Below are 16384 nucleotides of genomic sequence, written 5' to 3' on the forward strand. Positions count from 1 at the left end.
GTTCTCATGCTTGCATGTGTGTGTGTGTGTGTGTGTGTGTGTGTGTGTGTGTGTGTGTGTTTGTAAGAGCGTGTGTGGGGAGGACGATATCGCAGTTTGTAACTGGCCTCGGGCACATCAGAGTGACAGCCAGAGAAGAGGCCCTGGTGAGTTTGTGCGTGTGGGTTGAGATTCTCTCTATGAACCTTGTGTAGCTTTGCTGACCAAGTCCACAAGGGCACAGGAAATAAGACTGAGATCACAGGGCTCAGTGGCACTTCAGAAGAAGAGGAGGATAAAAGTCTTTACTGGCTCTCCTGCTCTGTTTTTCTGCTTTATGTCCGCTCTCATCCCTTCAGCGTCCATCAAACATTATGGGGCTGTGGTTGACCTGAAGGCTCTCTTAGCTCTGTGGGGCCCGACACTGCCGTCTTCTGGGGGTGTGGCTCAAGGTTTCTCCTTTTTTTTTTTCTCCTTCCTTTCCCCTCAGGCCAAGCACTGCTGCTTCCCTCTTCCCTCCTAATAAGCATGAGCTCTCTGTGAATACGGAATAAACGCCTCTCACTTCTATCACACTCAAATGAACAAAAGGAAAATCCTTCCTTTTCTTGTTCTTTTCTGTCTTTCATTTTAACAGCTTCATATTTTTTTTTTTACCACGGCTAAAAACATACTGTATTCTATCACTTTTTGACACTGAGATGTGAAGAGACGAGTGTTAGACAGACATGTTGATACAAACATCCTCGCTCCCTTAAAGTTCTCTAGTTTCTGGACAGTTTCTCTAACTTTCCCTTTCCCTTCTCTTTGGAGTTACATTGCAGTTTATCCCCTCTCTCTTTTTTCTCCCGCTGCCCTTGCTCTTGACATTTCTGTCTATATGATAGAGATTCAGTATGGCATGTAAGCTGTCTCTCCCTTTCCCACCACAAAGGTAAACTCATCCATCAACACCGATTTGTCACAAGCGTTTACCTCTGTTTTTCCTTTCCTGTCACCTTTGCCTGCCTCTGACTGATCAACTTTAACCCCTGTCGGACCCTATTACCAACTCTCACCCAATTCCCACAATTAGAGTGATGAAGCACATCTTGAGACTGTGTGTGTGTGTGTGTGTGTGTGTGTGTGTGTGTGTCTCTGCGCGGGAGGTGAGAGAGGGCAGACAGTGGAGGGCAATTTGTGCATGAAATAAATGCTGCCTGACCGCTACTGCTGTGCTTCATGGAAGTTCTCGTCCAATAACCATGGCTATTATCCTGTGTAAACACTATAAACATCTTTTATAGGGCATTACGGTCTTTTGTTGGAAAAACAAAACCTCCCGTACAGAAAGGCTCCCAGGAGACTGCTGCAGGCTTGGGGCCATTGTTTTTGGGCTGATTTAGCAGGCGGTGCAGAGCGGTCAGGATAAGGTAGCGTTGGCTGCCTGAGAGGAGATACTACTCTGTGGTTATCATGCTTTATTATACTGGTAGCAGCTGGCTCCTGCCTATTCAAATCCTCAGAGACATAGGGGTGCAAAGAGAAGAGGGAATGGAGCATATGACCCACACAGATGTAAGGCTGTTTTTTTTTTTGTTTTTTTTTACTGCTGCCACTGACAGCAAGAAGAATCTCAGTGGCAGATGAGAGGATTGGCAGCAAGGTTTTGAAGGTTTGACCGTAAATTTGCATCACTCGGCTTGCGAGCCTGACACGACTGCACCAGCCAGCTCCTGCTTAACACAGCTGAAGAGGACTGCCCCAGCAGAGCACATTAATTTAGCCAGGGGAACCACTTAGAGGGCCCTGGAGAGCTAGGCCCCTTTTCTCTGCTTCTTTTCTTTTTCCACGGTTTCATTTCATGGTTGTTAGCTCAGCCTCCTTGAGTCTGGACTCCTCTGCTCTCCATTATCCCACTATAGTGTAACCCCACCCCACCCACCCCCCACTCCCAGCTAAGCCAAGGAAATGGGAAGGACCATAATGCTGCATTACCAATCCTTAGCAATCCACTCAAACAGAAAATACATCAGGAATAAGAGCGCCATTATCCTTTCCCCGCTTACTCACAGCTAACAATAGAGGCTGTGCAGCTATCTGTTATAGGCCACCTTGTAGAGAGCGCGAGGGGGAGGGAGAGAGAGAAATGGAGAAGGAGAGAGACAGAGGGAGAGACAGAGAGAGAGAGAGACAGAGAGAGAGGCTGGAGAGGAGCACAGTATGACATTCTCCATTGCCTATATGAAGATAAAAGTCCTATTATGAAAAGCTCATCATTCTTAGTGTAATAGACAACTAAAGACGGGACAAGTAAAGCAGTGGCGTCGTGAAACAGATTATTACTCACTGAGCGGCTGGACTGTGATCTGGACATTGCGAGACCTCTTGCTGCGGTCGATGAAGTCTCCCGTGGGTGTCTTCTCCCGCTCGGTCACGCGACAGATGTACTTCCCGGCATCTTCGAGGCGTAGGTGCTGCAGCTTGAGCAGGTGCACGTTGGTGCTCTCTTTGCGTACGGTCATGTGACCAGCCGCCTCGCGGGCGACATAATCGGGGCCCAGGACAGGCACGGCACTGGGGCCCACCACGGCCACCGGTGAGCTGCTGAAGACCCACGACACCGAGAAGAAGCGCTCGGGGACATTCTGGGCCTCAATGGTGCAGCGAAGCTCCAGCGGCTCACCGGCCGTGAAGGACCGTCGCTCCGTGCTCACCTGGATGCTGAAGTCCCGATCTGAGTGAAAGAGACACAGAGGGGACATCAGGGTTAAGGGGTTATAGAACAAGTGGCTGAAAACAAAAAGTTATGTACTGCATGGGAAAATATGATAAATGAAACAAAAAAGAAAATCCCTTCCCTCTGAGTGTTGCACATAATTGTGGCTTAGTAAGATAAGATATTTATGCACAAAACCCCTTGAACAAAGTACTACATTTAGATTAAATAGGAGAATGGAAAGACTGTAAGTGTGTGGGGAGGGGGGGAGGGGGTGCGTTTGTTTTGTTCCTAAACAACTTGTTTCTGATTTCTAAAACAACACTGATGTCTGAATGTGGCCTACAAATGGAATCCATAACACTGTTGCGCTTTCTTAATTTCCACAATTTGCGACTCTAAAGGAGAGCCAGTGAGTGGGTGGGTGGTGAAGGTGGGAGTTAACTTGGTCAGGGATGCGGGGGGGGGCAATAAAATAGCATCAGTTAGTGCCAATGAGAGGATAGAATAGAGACTAAAGAAGGTTGAGGTCATGCGGTGCATCACTCCGGTAAAACGCTGATCTTTCAGGAGGCTCTGCTCCCTCTCTCTCTCTAACTCTCTCTCTCCCCTTGGTTTCACCTCTGCAATAAAAAACACATCTAATTAAAATTCTCTTCAGCGATCTGAAACAGAGTCAGGCGCTCCCTCTTCCTCCTCCTGCATGGTCTCAGAGAGAAGCGAGTAAACACTGCTGCTGCGAGCTCCTCCACTTGGCCAAATTACACTTGCTGTCTGCGCATGTGCTGCTGTGTTTGCGCGTGTGTGCGCGCACACACACACACATGGCTGTGTGTTCAGTCTTATTTGCTGTATTAATTTCCACATGATGAGCACGGTATGTATCAGAGACGGCTGCTTTGCCTCTCAGTGAGGTGGTAGCCGTGAGCTGTAATTACAAAGACTTTAAACAGACTTCCTGAGAAACACGCTCATGGAAAAGTTCAAAGCCTGCCGTTGGTATAGGGCTCATTATGCGGGGGAACGTTCTGATGGGGAGGGAGGGAGGGAGAAGAGGGGGTATTGTTTTGACATACACAAACATGAATGCTCACACATACTAAATATTGACATACAAACGCACAAAGTGTGTTTGCTTGTGCAGAAACAATCATCATCGACCAATAAACAGGAATTTATTTGATGACAATTTTGATAAGAAATTCTTAGTTTTCTCATTTATCTCATAAAAATGCCAAACATTCTGCCTCCAGCTCTTCAAATATGAGGATTTGCTGCTTTTTTCAGTTTTTATATTTGGGCTTAGGACAGTTTGTCTCCTTGGTGCTGCATTTTTTTTTTCTATTTTTGACATTTTATAAACTAAACAATAAACCAATTCACAAAAGAAATCATCACTAGATTAACTGATAATAAAATAATCATTACTTGCAGCCCTTAATGGCAAAGGCGTGAAGAGAACAACCCACAGAGGCCAAAACAAAGAACAGCCATGCTATAACAAGGCAGCAGGACGGCAACCCACTGTATTATGACATTTGAATTAACTGAATGGAGAGGGAGCAAAGCTAAAAAGAGCCATGACCTGCTTTGACAAAAACTGGTCACCGCTCAGCATGGAGCTCCATTAGGGCTGTGTTTTACAGGAAGAGTTCAACTGAAAGGACACAGAGACTTGGGACAGAAAACAATACTGTGCAAGTAGCAGACGGAGAAAAGAGAGAGTGGGTGATGGAGAAAAACTGAGGGAGCAGGACAAAAAAAAAAAAAAAAAAAAAAATGCAGTGATGAGACACGACTGCAATGGAGGAGGTGAGAGAAAGAGAGAAAGAAATATAGAGAGATAGAGAGAGAGAGAGACAGAGATAGTAAAAACAGAGAGCGAAAGGTACATTAGGATTCTGTCCATTGCTCCTGATGCCGGCTGTGGGTGATTAGCTAGTGATGGGGCTGTCTTGAGATCCACTCCATCTTTTATAATAGGAGTCTAATGGAGGAGCTGCTCCCTCTCTCTCTAAATTTTTTGTGTCTCTCTGTCAAATATGCACTCGGACAGGTGCACACATCAAATACAAGTTCAGCCTGAAGCTATGCAAGCTGTGGCCTCATCATGTAATAAGTATAAGCACACAAGAAGAGATCAAAATGCATTCACACGTGCACAGAATTGAGTTTGAGCACACAGCCGCGCACAATTCTGCTGTATTCTCTTTGTCACGCAACAACACCTCCATCCATTATAGATTACAGAGAAGACAAAGAGTGATGAAGGGTGCTGAGAGGGGAGCTCTTTGTGCCTTTTGTCTCCTCCTTCAAGTAGAAGGAACTCATCTGACAAACCTGCTTCGCATCTGAGTCACCAGTCTCCTTCTCATCCACCCATCCGCTATCTGGGGCACTATCAACTTGTATTGGTCCAGAGCGCATCTGATGTTTAAAGGAGAAAGGCAAAACGATTCCACTTTGAAGTGATTTACTGGCATAAGACACTTGCCACTGTGTGCTGCCTTTGTAATTGAGCTAATGTCAAAACAGTTTATCATACCATCTCCGTGGAAACTTTCCTGGAAGCATGCAAAGAGATTCTTTGGAGTGCAGCATAGTGGGTGTGATGGGGTCGTGTCGGGTCGGAGGTTATGGGCACATGCAAGTCGGAAGTCGTTTGTTACTGGTCCATCAAGTCTAGATGCTGACAGCTTATTAGATCATTATCATATGAGGCATATTCCTCAACACACTCTTTGTTTCTCCCATGTATTTCCATAATGCACCCATTGTCACTTACTTGATCCCATGTCTCCCTCCCATGCCTTCCCTCTTTCTTCGTCTTCCTCCCTCAGTTAGTAACTCCCTTCCATTAGACAATCTCCTCCTTCAGAGCTTGCCCCAGACCAGCATGGATTCTCCCACTAATGCACTCAAGCGCAAACTAGACTGGTGTGATTGTTGACGAGGAGTGATTGAAAAACCCATTCTTGGCTCCTGCTCTCTGGGCCACTCATTGCCTGGAGGGATTGTATATGTGGAAGTCATAGGTCTCCCGTGTCAAACACCCACGCTGTTTGGAGCTGGTTAAATTATTCTTGGATACGCTTGTAATGTTGCCCATCAAACAGACACAAATACAAAAGTGGGGAGTCTGTGGAGGTTTCGTTAAGCCCTTTTTAGTACACTAATGAGCTTAGTGCGAGATACTGATCAGCAATCAGAGGAAGCCAGCCCACATGCGTGCATGTGTGCTTGTCAAAAGGACAGGGACCTAAGAGTAGAGCAGCCTTTACCCTCCCTCCCTCCCTCCTCTTTTTCACAGAATCTCTCCCCTCTACTCACCAGTGGGCTGAATGCGGAGCTGAGCCTTGTCGCTCTGCTTGCGGGTCATGGCGAACCAGCTGCCGTCCGGGTCCTGAATCCACTCAGCGGCCTGGCAGTAGAGCAGGCCCTGGTCCACCGGCTGTAGCTTGTGAATGGTCAGCCTGTAGGCTGTAGCGCTGGTTTTATCCAGCCTGAGGTCCCCCGCTGTGATCCGCTGCCGGTACGGTCCCCCAGAGCGGAGAACAAAGTCCCTCGACAAGGTGACCAGCTCCTGGGGTGGGGCAGCTGCATCCTCCGGAGATCGAAGGTACCAACCAACTGACAAGTGAGTGTGCTGCAATGTGGTCCGAGACACCTCGCAGGTAAGCTGTAGTGTGTCGCCTTCCACCTTGGACAGAGTCTGGGCTGGAGCTGCTACTGTCAACGAGTCAGCGATGACTGCAAATATGAAGAAAAGAAGAAGAAAGAACATTAGCACTTGGAGTCAGAAGATGTGGAGGTTGTTGGGGATGTGATGGCACACTAGAAACCCTCAGCCTGTATACAAAAAAAAAAAAAAACATGTAATTTTGTTGTTTGATGGTGGTGAACTATTCATAATAAAAAACAGACGATTTTGGTTGACACTATTATGGAGGTGAAAATAAACAGGCATTCTGCTGTAAGTGGTTCAAAATCAGTTTTACTCCCCATTGTGAGGAAAAGGTGTTAATGCAAACAAGCTTTTGTTCCATTTGTACTCTCCATTTCCTTTTTAATACATGACTTTCACATGTCACCATGCGTTGATGGCATTTCCTCTATCTCACACACACAGATGCCTCCTTAGACCCCTCTGGCACTTCTTTCAGTCTGATTATATCCCATGAGGTTAGCAAACAAAACAGCTCCACACTGGCAACTTACAGCCACGCTCTTTCTCGCTTAACTTCTCTTTTTTTGATCACACATACTAAAATTACAAACTGCAAGTTAAAAAAAATTGCTTTCATAAATTCAGCCCAGCCCTTTTATCTACACTACAATAGAGAATGACTTCAGGCCAGATGGTTGCAAACAGGGGAGATGAGAGAGAGGGACAGCCGAGTGCTAGGAAGCAACAGAGACATCAAGATTTGATCATTTGATGGAAACACTCCAAACATCGACAGAAATAAACATGTAGAGCTTTTTTAAAAAAAAAAAAAAAAAAGCCCTGTATTAGCTGAAGAAGTATTTTTGGATGTGTACCAGAGCGGTGCTGTTTGTGTGTGTGTGTGTGTGTGTGTGTGTGTGGGGAAGAGAGACAGAGAGAGACTGACAGATAGCACTGGACCTAAGATTCCAAAATGTCATGCATTGATGCCAACCAAAAAGAAAAGAGGTCTTAAGGTCATAAAAAAAATAAAATAAATAAAAGTAGTGCCAGTTTGCTGAGTGTGAGCTCTCACAACTGTGTTTTGGATGTGTGTGTCCTCACAAGACAGATCCTGGTCGTCTCCCTATCATTTATACAATCCATGACTTGAGGCTGCAGACACACACGCACGCACGCACGCACGCACGCACGCACGCACGCACGCACACACACACACTGCCTAAGATGCAAAGAATATACTATGACGTTAGTGTTCAGCGTTCACAACAGACAGCAATCAACCATTTAAGCTACGCTGGGATAAAATGAATCCAGTGAATAAATGCTGAGAGACGCTTTCTTGCATTGCCATGTGGTGACTGGGAGCCCTTCTTAGAAGCCAAAAAAATGGAATTGCTTTGTGCGGGTATATGCTAGTGGAGTGCTTTGTCAAGATGTTTGGCTATTTAGGCTCTTAAGGGATTGTCATTGTGAAGACTACAAATCAGCACGTTTCAGATCTGTGCTTCTCCTCAACTCACCTGCTATGTGGAAGAAAAAGCTTTATTCCCACTTTCTTCAGAATGTACGCAAGTAGGCACTACCTGCATGCATTGAAAGTAAACACATGGCTCTGTGTGTGTATGTGTGTGCGTGTGCTCATGTGTCTTGTGTGCAAAAACATGAGTAAAATGGAGAGATGGGGATTGCAAGAACAGAGAAACAGACACCACTAATGAAACAAACTAGGAGGGGAAACAAAGGCACAGAGATCAGAGAAAAAAAGATGGCGGGGGCGGAGAAAAGAGGCTTGACATCTGGTTACTGGAGTTTAACAAGACACTCAAAGAGAGGAAACAACGCTAAAACAGAAGTGGCAGGAAAATAAAGTGAGTAATCAGGTGGGTCAGACACAGTGGCACTCTAATGAGATGCTTCATTCGGGAGATATATACAGTAAGCCCAGACAAGAATAAACCGTTTCCTGCAATATTTTGAAGCAATCGTGAAAATACTGACAAGGTCTGAATGAGTAATCCACTTCTAAATTACCTTCAGTGCTTGATAAACAGCAAGGGAGGCTAATGGCAGTCATGGGCAGCAATAAAACCATTCTGCTGATATATTTGTTTGTTGGTTGTATGGTAAAATGACAAACATGGGAATCTTACTGGGCCTGTATCAGTGTTTATATTCAGAAGTTTTATTTATAATAGGTTAAGGCTGAGCAATCTGTCTCTCCTAACGGCTCTAACGGCTTTCGCTATTGTTCTATAAATCTGTGTTGTCTAAATGAAAGATTCAGTGATTACAAATAAAGAAGACTGATAAGTGAGGCAAAGGTGTCCAGATATGAAATGGTAGTTTTCATGTTGCCATATTTATATTACATGCACCTCCCCACTCCCCCACCCCCCCACACACACACACATATATATATATATATGAAGCCCTTTGAAGACACAAGTTACTCTTAGCCTAATTGTAGTCTAATGATGACATTAAATAAAAGGTAATTTTCATTACACAACAACATCTGATTTTGCTCTACAAGGACCTGATGTCGCCAAGTCCACTCTGACTCTCCAGTCAACACTGAGTGAACGGCAGCCTCACACAGACATACTGTTACCACAACAACACACCTACGCTACAACCTGCCATTGCCATAGTAACCCTCCCACATGATGATGTGGGCCTCTGAGAACACCCGGGGGTTAGTATAACAACCGCACCCCCACCTCCCCCAACACCAACCCGATCTTGAACCTGACTGCTGTCACCTCTGTGAACACCACCTGGGGAACAGAGCGTGAAAACAGCAGGCTGATTCTTCACGACTCTTGGTCCGCTTCTTATAGAGATATTTAACACATAAAATCCTCTGGGCCAATCAGATCCCTACGCGCAGATACATCTGGGAGACAGAACCAATCAGATAGCACCAGCCAATCTCAGCATTTCCAAGGGTCGAGCCGAGGTTGTAAACACACCAAGATCCTCCAATAGTCCCACTGACCTCAATCTGGGAAGGATTAAGAACAGCATGAGATGGCATTCTCTGGCACACGCAAAGTGAGTGTGTGTGTGTGTGTGTGTGTGTGTGTGTGTGTTTGTTGACTAATTTTACCTTCACCATAACCGCTGTGTGCCTAATTACAACCATTACATTACAAATCTGAGAATATTCAAGAAAATATTTTTGTAATATTTTTCTTGCACTCAACCAATCCCAAAACCAACAATGGATTTATTCAACCATTCATAGCCATAGAGAGATCACAGACCACAATTATTATTAAAAAACCATTACAAACATTAATGAGCTACATCATGCCATTGCATGTTTCTTCATTATGATGAATATGGGCACAGTAGTTTAAGGGAATTCAACATCCTGCAGCATTAAATTCTCACAATCACATCAAATGTGTATCAGTCACTAGCTGAAAATAGTCCCTTCCTTACCTTATATTTACCTCACTAACACCGACAAGTCTGCCAGAGAAAGTGTGCTGAGGGTGATGGGAATGGGGATGGAAATGCGTAACATATTCAAAACATTTAGCATCACATTTAGTCATTTCACCGCTGCAAATAACTGTGCGTGTGTTCACTGCAACTCAATGAACCAATCTTTATTACCATAAAATAAACAGCTCAGGGAATTCATGACGGTTCTGAGATAATTTTCCTTATTTGTACCACATTCGTAGACACTGGAATCTCTCAAGTGCTAGTGATTAAAAAATTTTTTTTTTTTTTACAGATAAATCAGGTAATCTTTACCAGCTTGAGATGCAGGTTCTCTTGTGGATGTGAAGAAAAACATGTCTCTGTTATTCTGCTTTTGACACAAAAGCTGTCAGTCCTTTATAAATCTTTAAAACTACTCTCTTCCTGCTCTACCTCATCTGCAATTTTTGCTTTCATCTCTCTCCATTCCTGATCTTCCCCTGCTCTCTCAGCCCTCTGAAGTGAGTGACGGTTGTCATCCCTCAAGCTGGCCTTTTAAGTCCAGTCACACAGGGATAGAATTGTGGGGGACATGAGGACACAAAAATGGAGGAAAAGGGATTTCGCAAAGACGACACAAGAAGAGAAAAAGATGATAATTTATGAAGTCTGATCTCTACATTCTGCATGCACCCAAACTTCTCTCTGCAGTGTCTGAGATGGCTATTGAAGTCGCAGAAGCAGAAAAGATTCTTCACAGAGAAAAGACGTAACAGGAAATCAAATAGCAGTGTTTGTTTGTGTGTTCAGTGTTTTCATATATGGCTGTTCGTGGGGGGGACGTGGTTTTTAAAAGGTGGAAGAAAAAAAAACCCCAGCAAATAGTGAAGATCCAACCACCCAACACTTTGAGCTCGCTCTTGTGGTCTTGTCACGGGAGAAGATGATTACATGAGGAACTGGAGAGAATCACAGTACCCTCTGGATGTTGCCACTGCTACACATGTTCTTGCTCACATAAACATGCGCTCTCTCCTTCCACCAACACAAACAACACATGTATGCACCCACACAGATGTCATTTCACTGAATTTCTTTGCATTTGTTTGCACATGTGCATGTTGATGTGTTATGTGTTTGTGCTCATTTAAATGCCTAAGTGTTAAGCATGAAGGCAGCAAGTTTCTGGGTCTGTTTATTTCTCCGAGAGTCTGCTGGTAGCTTAGAATCAATTTGGAAATGTCAAACTTTTGCCACTAGCTGCTGGCCAATGAAAATGAGGGAGTAGATATCAAAAGGTGTGTAACAAAGGCAATATCCACAAGGGAGCTTTTCTCTCACATATCTTTGAATTCATTCATGCCTGTTGACAAATACTGCAACAGACTGTACGGTGAGGCAGTCAGCAGAAACTATGAGAGCTGATGGGCTGACCCCACTAGCTACACTACATAGACAAATGTAGGTGGACACCTGAACAAAGTATCAAATCTGCTACTCTCTGCTTTTCTGGGAAGGTGTTCCACAAGATGTTGGAAACTGGCTGCAGGGGTTTGCTCCCATCCATCCATCCATCCATCCATCCATCCATCCATCCATCCATCCATATCTGGGGTTGAAGTTATGTGAGGATCTCCATGGAGATTGCGCCCAAGGACATTGTGTTTAGCTGAATGATAAAGAAGTTTCAAATACCTCCAGCAAACTTCTTGGTGAACCTCCACAAGTTGTTATGACTCAACATCGTGTAAAGCTGGATGTGAAAGAGGTTAGCGGTTGAAATTGCTAGGCGTCAGGATTTGTGTAAAGCTGGATGTGCAAGAACCCAAACTGATAACGTCGACCTTGTCGAGAAATTGCTCAGGCAGATGTGGAAGAAGAGCGTAGCCACCTGGTGGCAGAACAGCTGAACTGCAACCCAAACCAGAGGAACGGCTTTACACCTAGTGAAGTCAGATCTGAGTAAGGATTAATCAAGTGAATCTTAATGTTATGGCTGTTTGTAGGCCAGTCAAGCTCTTCCAAACCAAACCCAGAAACCCTTTTTTTGGCTGTGCTTCTGCTCAGGCGCACTGCTTCGTTGAACCAGGAAAGGCCTTCATCAAACGCTGTAGGCCAACTAAGATTTTCCTTAAATGGAACTAACAGCCCAATCTAAAAGCACACAAAAATATATGGACCAGGGTAGTCCACATATTGCCCTGTAGTGTATGACATTCACAACACTACTACATAACACCGCAGATGTTAGGTCACAGCTGAAGTGGCTACTCCTTTTCAGTGTATAATGGCCTTAAGTGTCTGTTTGTTTGTGCGTGTTAGTGTGTGTGTGTGTGTGTGTGTGTGTGTGTGTGTGCTGCTGCAAAGCAAATGACCATTTGGCAAAGCCAGTAGGGTAATTATTGTTAATTACTCTGTGAAACTGAGAGTACTGCTGAGAGGAGAACAGAGCGAGTGGGCGATCCTCAGCTCCACTTCATGTGAGCCCGGGCCTCATCACCGAGCAGACGTCCCTCACTGACCCAATGTGCCTGCAATACATGCAGGCACATTGGGTCAGGGAGTGATAGAAAGAGAAATAAACAGAAACTGTGCCTACACCTGTCTTTCTCATACTTATTATCTATTATCCTGCCCATTCACATCCTCCGGGCTTTTGTTCTTCTCTGTGAGAGCTGTTGATGAGTCAGAATGAGGGATGAAGAGTTTCAATTGGGAAACTGGGTGAGAGGAGGGCAAAGTAGGAGGAAGGGGGAGAAGGTGAGCATATGAATACAAAGGAAAAGGAAGAAAAGAGGAAAGATGAATAACAAAGAGGCAGTGCTCTTACGCTTGCTACATCCCACAACCTAACACACACTCCTTCCTATGCAGGGAGTGAAAAATATACTTCAGATAGATTATTATTATCCTGTTGTAGCCTATATATAGATAGTGTACTTGTCAGTCTTCCTTCACTTCCCCTAAATTCATGCACGCACTAACACTAACACAAATCTGGCAAGCAACACTCAGGGCAACCACTTTCTCGGGAGACTGGGAAATCAAGCAGGTCTTCAAACAAAACAGTGTGAGCAACCAGTAAAGCGAACTCTGACAAACTGAGGTCTAAACACCATTCTCAAGAGCTTGTACTGATAATAAGGATAGGATATGGAGTAAAACAAGAAAAAAAAAAAGGGCAGAGTGAGGATCATGTCTTGGAGCAAAAAAACAGTCATGTGGGAGCCCTCTTTAGCATAGAAGAAAGGGGTGAAGAAAAAAAAAAAAAAAACCACAGAAGACGGGAGCTGATGGCTGCAATATGGGATCTAGCTGCACAGTGGGGGATATATACATAATACAACACACACGCATGATCAGATGAGCCCTGCACCTAATTGACTCTAAGATAAAGAACACGACTCCTTCACTCTGTGTTTTCACACATTCATGCTTTATGTAAAAAAAGGCACAAAAGATGTTGTGCATTGCATGAACCCAGGGAAACAATGTGTTGCTATGAGTCAGGCAAAATGTTTGTTCCTACATGGTACATTTGCAGTTTACAATGAGAACAGTGGCAGGTTTACCAATCAAGTCTTAATAATTCTTAAAATAAGATGAGTTACTCAAATCCAACAAAAAGGGGGACATGCTGCTGACATCACCTTGCTATACAGTAACAGCAGCTTATCTTGGCTAAAAAAAAAAAAGCTAAAAAAAAAAAAAAGACATCATCCTTCCAAATGCTTTAAATGCTGAGCATTGCTCTTATTAGAGCCCCCATGGACACTGCTTCTGCATCTGGGGGAAACTGTGAGCTTGACAGATCTACCATGTCTAGCAATGGTTAATAAGCTATGATTGGAATACCGGTTTGAGGGAAGGGATTTAGCTGACTGAATTATGAATTATTGACTTTTAATCAATTTTCCATCAATTTGTAACATTCAAAATGAAGACTATATTATAGTTTTGTTGTTATAATATATATAAAATCTATCACATACAAAAAGTCAGATGCAATTACTCAACGACTTCTTCTACTTTATAATTGTAGTTCATATGGCAAGAAATTGATGGTAGAGGTGCTGATGAAGCCTTGGAACACGACTTCTTAATAAGGAAACACAATGGGAAGCATGACAGCACATTCATTAGTCTGTATGTGGATGGTGCTGTGGAGTCTGGACTAATTTGTAGCTACCTAACAGCTCTCAGTTTGGAAATCTGTCAAACATTTGACGTTGACACAGCTAAGGTCTTGGTCAGAGGCAAAAATGCTTTTCACATTGCCGAATACATTTTGGCATAATGAGTAAATGCTTACGTAACACACCAATCACAACACATTCATCGATGCAACAAAAGCAACTACTATATCTGCAAAATGCAGGACCTTGATAAGATTAATTCATAGCTCATCAGCAGTCATAGAATTTCTTTTTTTTTCTTCTTTTGAATAATGAAGTAGTTATCTTATAAAGAATCTTTTTGTTAAATATTATTTTCCCTCTCCAGATCAATGAAGCCACATAGTCAAGCTGTGTGTATTAGAGGGCTGAATCAGTTTTCATTTCAGCTTTGTGTTGAACGTCAACCCTTACCTGTCTTTCCCTTAAAATTTCAGGGATGATAAACAAGAGCAACTTGTAAGCAGATTTGATCAGGCCAAAACAAGCAAGATACAAAGTTTTAGCTAAGTGTGTACAGAATAAACAGACTCCTTATGTTATGAATGAATTAACAGTTGTTTATTATCTGGATCACAGACCACAGACTGAGCATAAACCCCCAGTCATACTGCTCTAAAAGCGTAAATTGCTTGATTTTGAGATTTTATAAAACAAACTGGTACAAATTAAAATAAATTTGTCTATAATTTGCTTTTTAAATGAGGCACCATGAGTTGAATGTCTCACATTATCCTGTCTGATCAAAGAGGCTTCCACACAGTCCTATCATAACACACCACCTCCGATCTTCTAAAAAGGGTAGGGTAGATGAAATAGAAATAAAAAGGGGATACAAGAAAAGGCTTGAGAGGATATGAGGGATCTTACAGATGCTGTTATGAGATTTTCAGTTGGGAGCTGCTGAGGTCTCCTGTTAATGGAACATCACTCTCAGCGGGTGTAAGTGTGTGTCCTGTGCTGTAACACAGAGGTCACAATGACTGAAAGGAAGAGGCCTCTTCATTTAATAAAAGGGGTCTCTGAAGCAATCTTTCCTGTCTCCTTACATTGTCATTCCTCTTCGGGCTCTGTCCCATTTTTCTCCTCACAATTTTCTCCTCACCACCGCCATCCACGCCGCCTCTCTCCACCACATTATCTGGTGAGTTTCCTTTTCGTTAGACAAGTTGCTTGTCAGCACCCAATTATCACTTATTCTGTTTTTCTCAGCCTCCTTCCTCCTCCAGCTCGTCCTCTTCGTGACTGTCTTTGAACACAGGCAGGCACGTTTTATCGAGCTGCTGATCCCTCTTTAACCAGCTTATACGCTACATGTCAGTCAGACAATGACCATATTGAAAGTTGAAAGCTTAAAGTTTTTATCCTTGGGGGTCAAAAAACTAGTAAAGGGAGTAACATCTGCTGTGTGTGTGTTAGTGTGTGTGAGAGGGAGACCGAGACAGAGCCAAGCCCCTGTGGCTAACACAGCTCATTATACCTAAAGGTAGGAGGAGAGGCACATCACAATTGGGTTCAGTCTCTCTGTCTCTCTTACGCACCCACCCAAACACACACACACACACACACACACTCACACATACAGTCAATCCTGAGGGGACAGCTGCTCTCTGACACACACAGTAGTATAACTGACTGTGGTTCTCCCCTCTACTCACCCAAGTATTTCCTCCAGAGCTGTGACTCAGCCACGCTGGGTCACTGAATTACAAATAGTCTTCAGGGGTTTGATGCTTATTAACATTTTTTTTTTTTAAAAGAACATACACAAGGTTAATAACAGAACTTACTGGCACAGCATTTGTTTTTACTATAGCAAGTGCTGCGTGAATTTAGACAGCCATTAATTATATAATAGCATTTCAAAATTCATTTGCACCAAACTTGGTGGAGGGGTGGGGCATGGGGAGAACCCATTAAATTCTGAGGCAGATCCGGATCATTTACTATAAAGTGAAATATTTTTTCTCTCAAGTCTGGTGTATGTTGTTTGACACTAGCCTAGATGGAGGTCTGCGCTCTCTGGGTGGCCTTTTAGTTACTACATGTTTGGAAAGTTTTCATGTACATGTACACTTTATTTGAATTAAAATAATTTAAAAACAAATTCTGAACAATACAAGCTGAACTTCCACTGAGGGTGGCAAGGGATTTGAGGAGAGACGCAAGGAGACTAAATTAATCTGTGAGTCTTTTCAATAAGGAATATAATGAATGAAGGTTGATGTGAACAGTAGGGGAATTAGCAGGTTAACATGCTAACATCTAGCATGTGTGCAATCTTGTGAGCTGGATAAAGGAGTTTTCAGGAGACACTTAAGCAGAAGTATTTATGCATCAAGGAGATAGGTGATGGGCAATTACAGATTAACAGGTTAACTAATGCAATGTCATCCCGAATCTTAAGACACTTTCTCACATGGCTCA

The 16384-nt window shown here is 43.5% G+C and overlaps 1 protein-coding gene across 2 annotated transcripts in view; it reads right to left on the reverse strand.

Moving 5' to 3' along the window:
- The window catches only part of igsf3 (immunoglobulin superfamily, member 3), a 62905-nt gene that overhangs the window by 17091 nt on the left and 29430 nt on the right, over positions 1-16384 (reverse strand). For both annotated transcript variants that reach the window (XM_023415862.2, XM_023415861.2), the window contains 2 exons: positions 6008-6427; positions 2309-2695 (listed from right to left, as the gene is read on the reverse strand). In XM_023415862.2, coding sequence (XP_023271630.1) covers positions 2309-2695; positions 6008-6427 — 807 coding nt within the window. The remainder of the gene's footprint in view (positions 1-2308; positions 2696-6007; positions 6428-16384) is intronic.

Source organism: Seriola lalandi, unplaced genomic scaffold (assembly GCF_002814215.2).
Source record: "Seriola lalandi dorsalis isolate HSWRI2012SDOR001 ecotype SW California unplaced genomic scaffold, Sedor1 jcf7180002054559, whole genome shotgun sequence".
Taxonomy (NCBI): domain Eukaryota; kingdom Metazoa; phylum Chordata; class Actinopteri; order Carangiformes; family Carangidae; genus Seriola; species Seriola lalandi.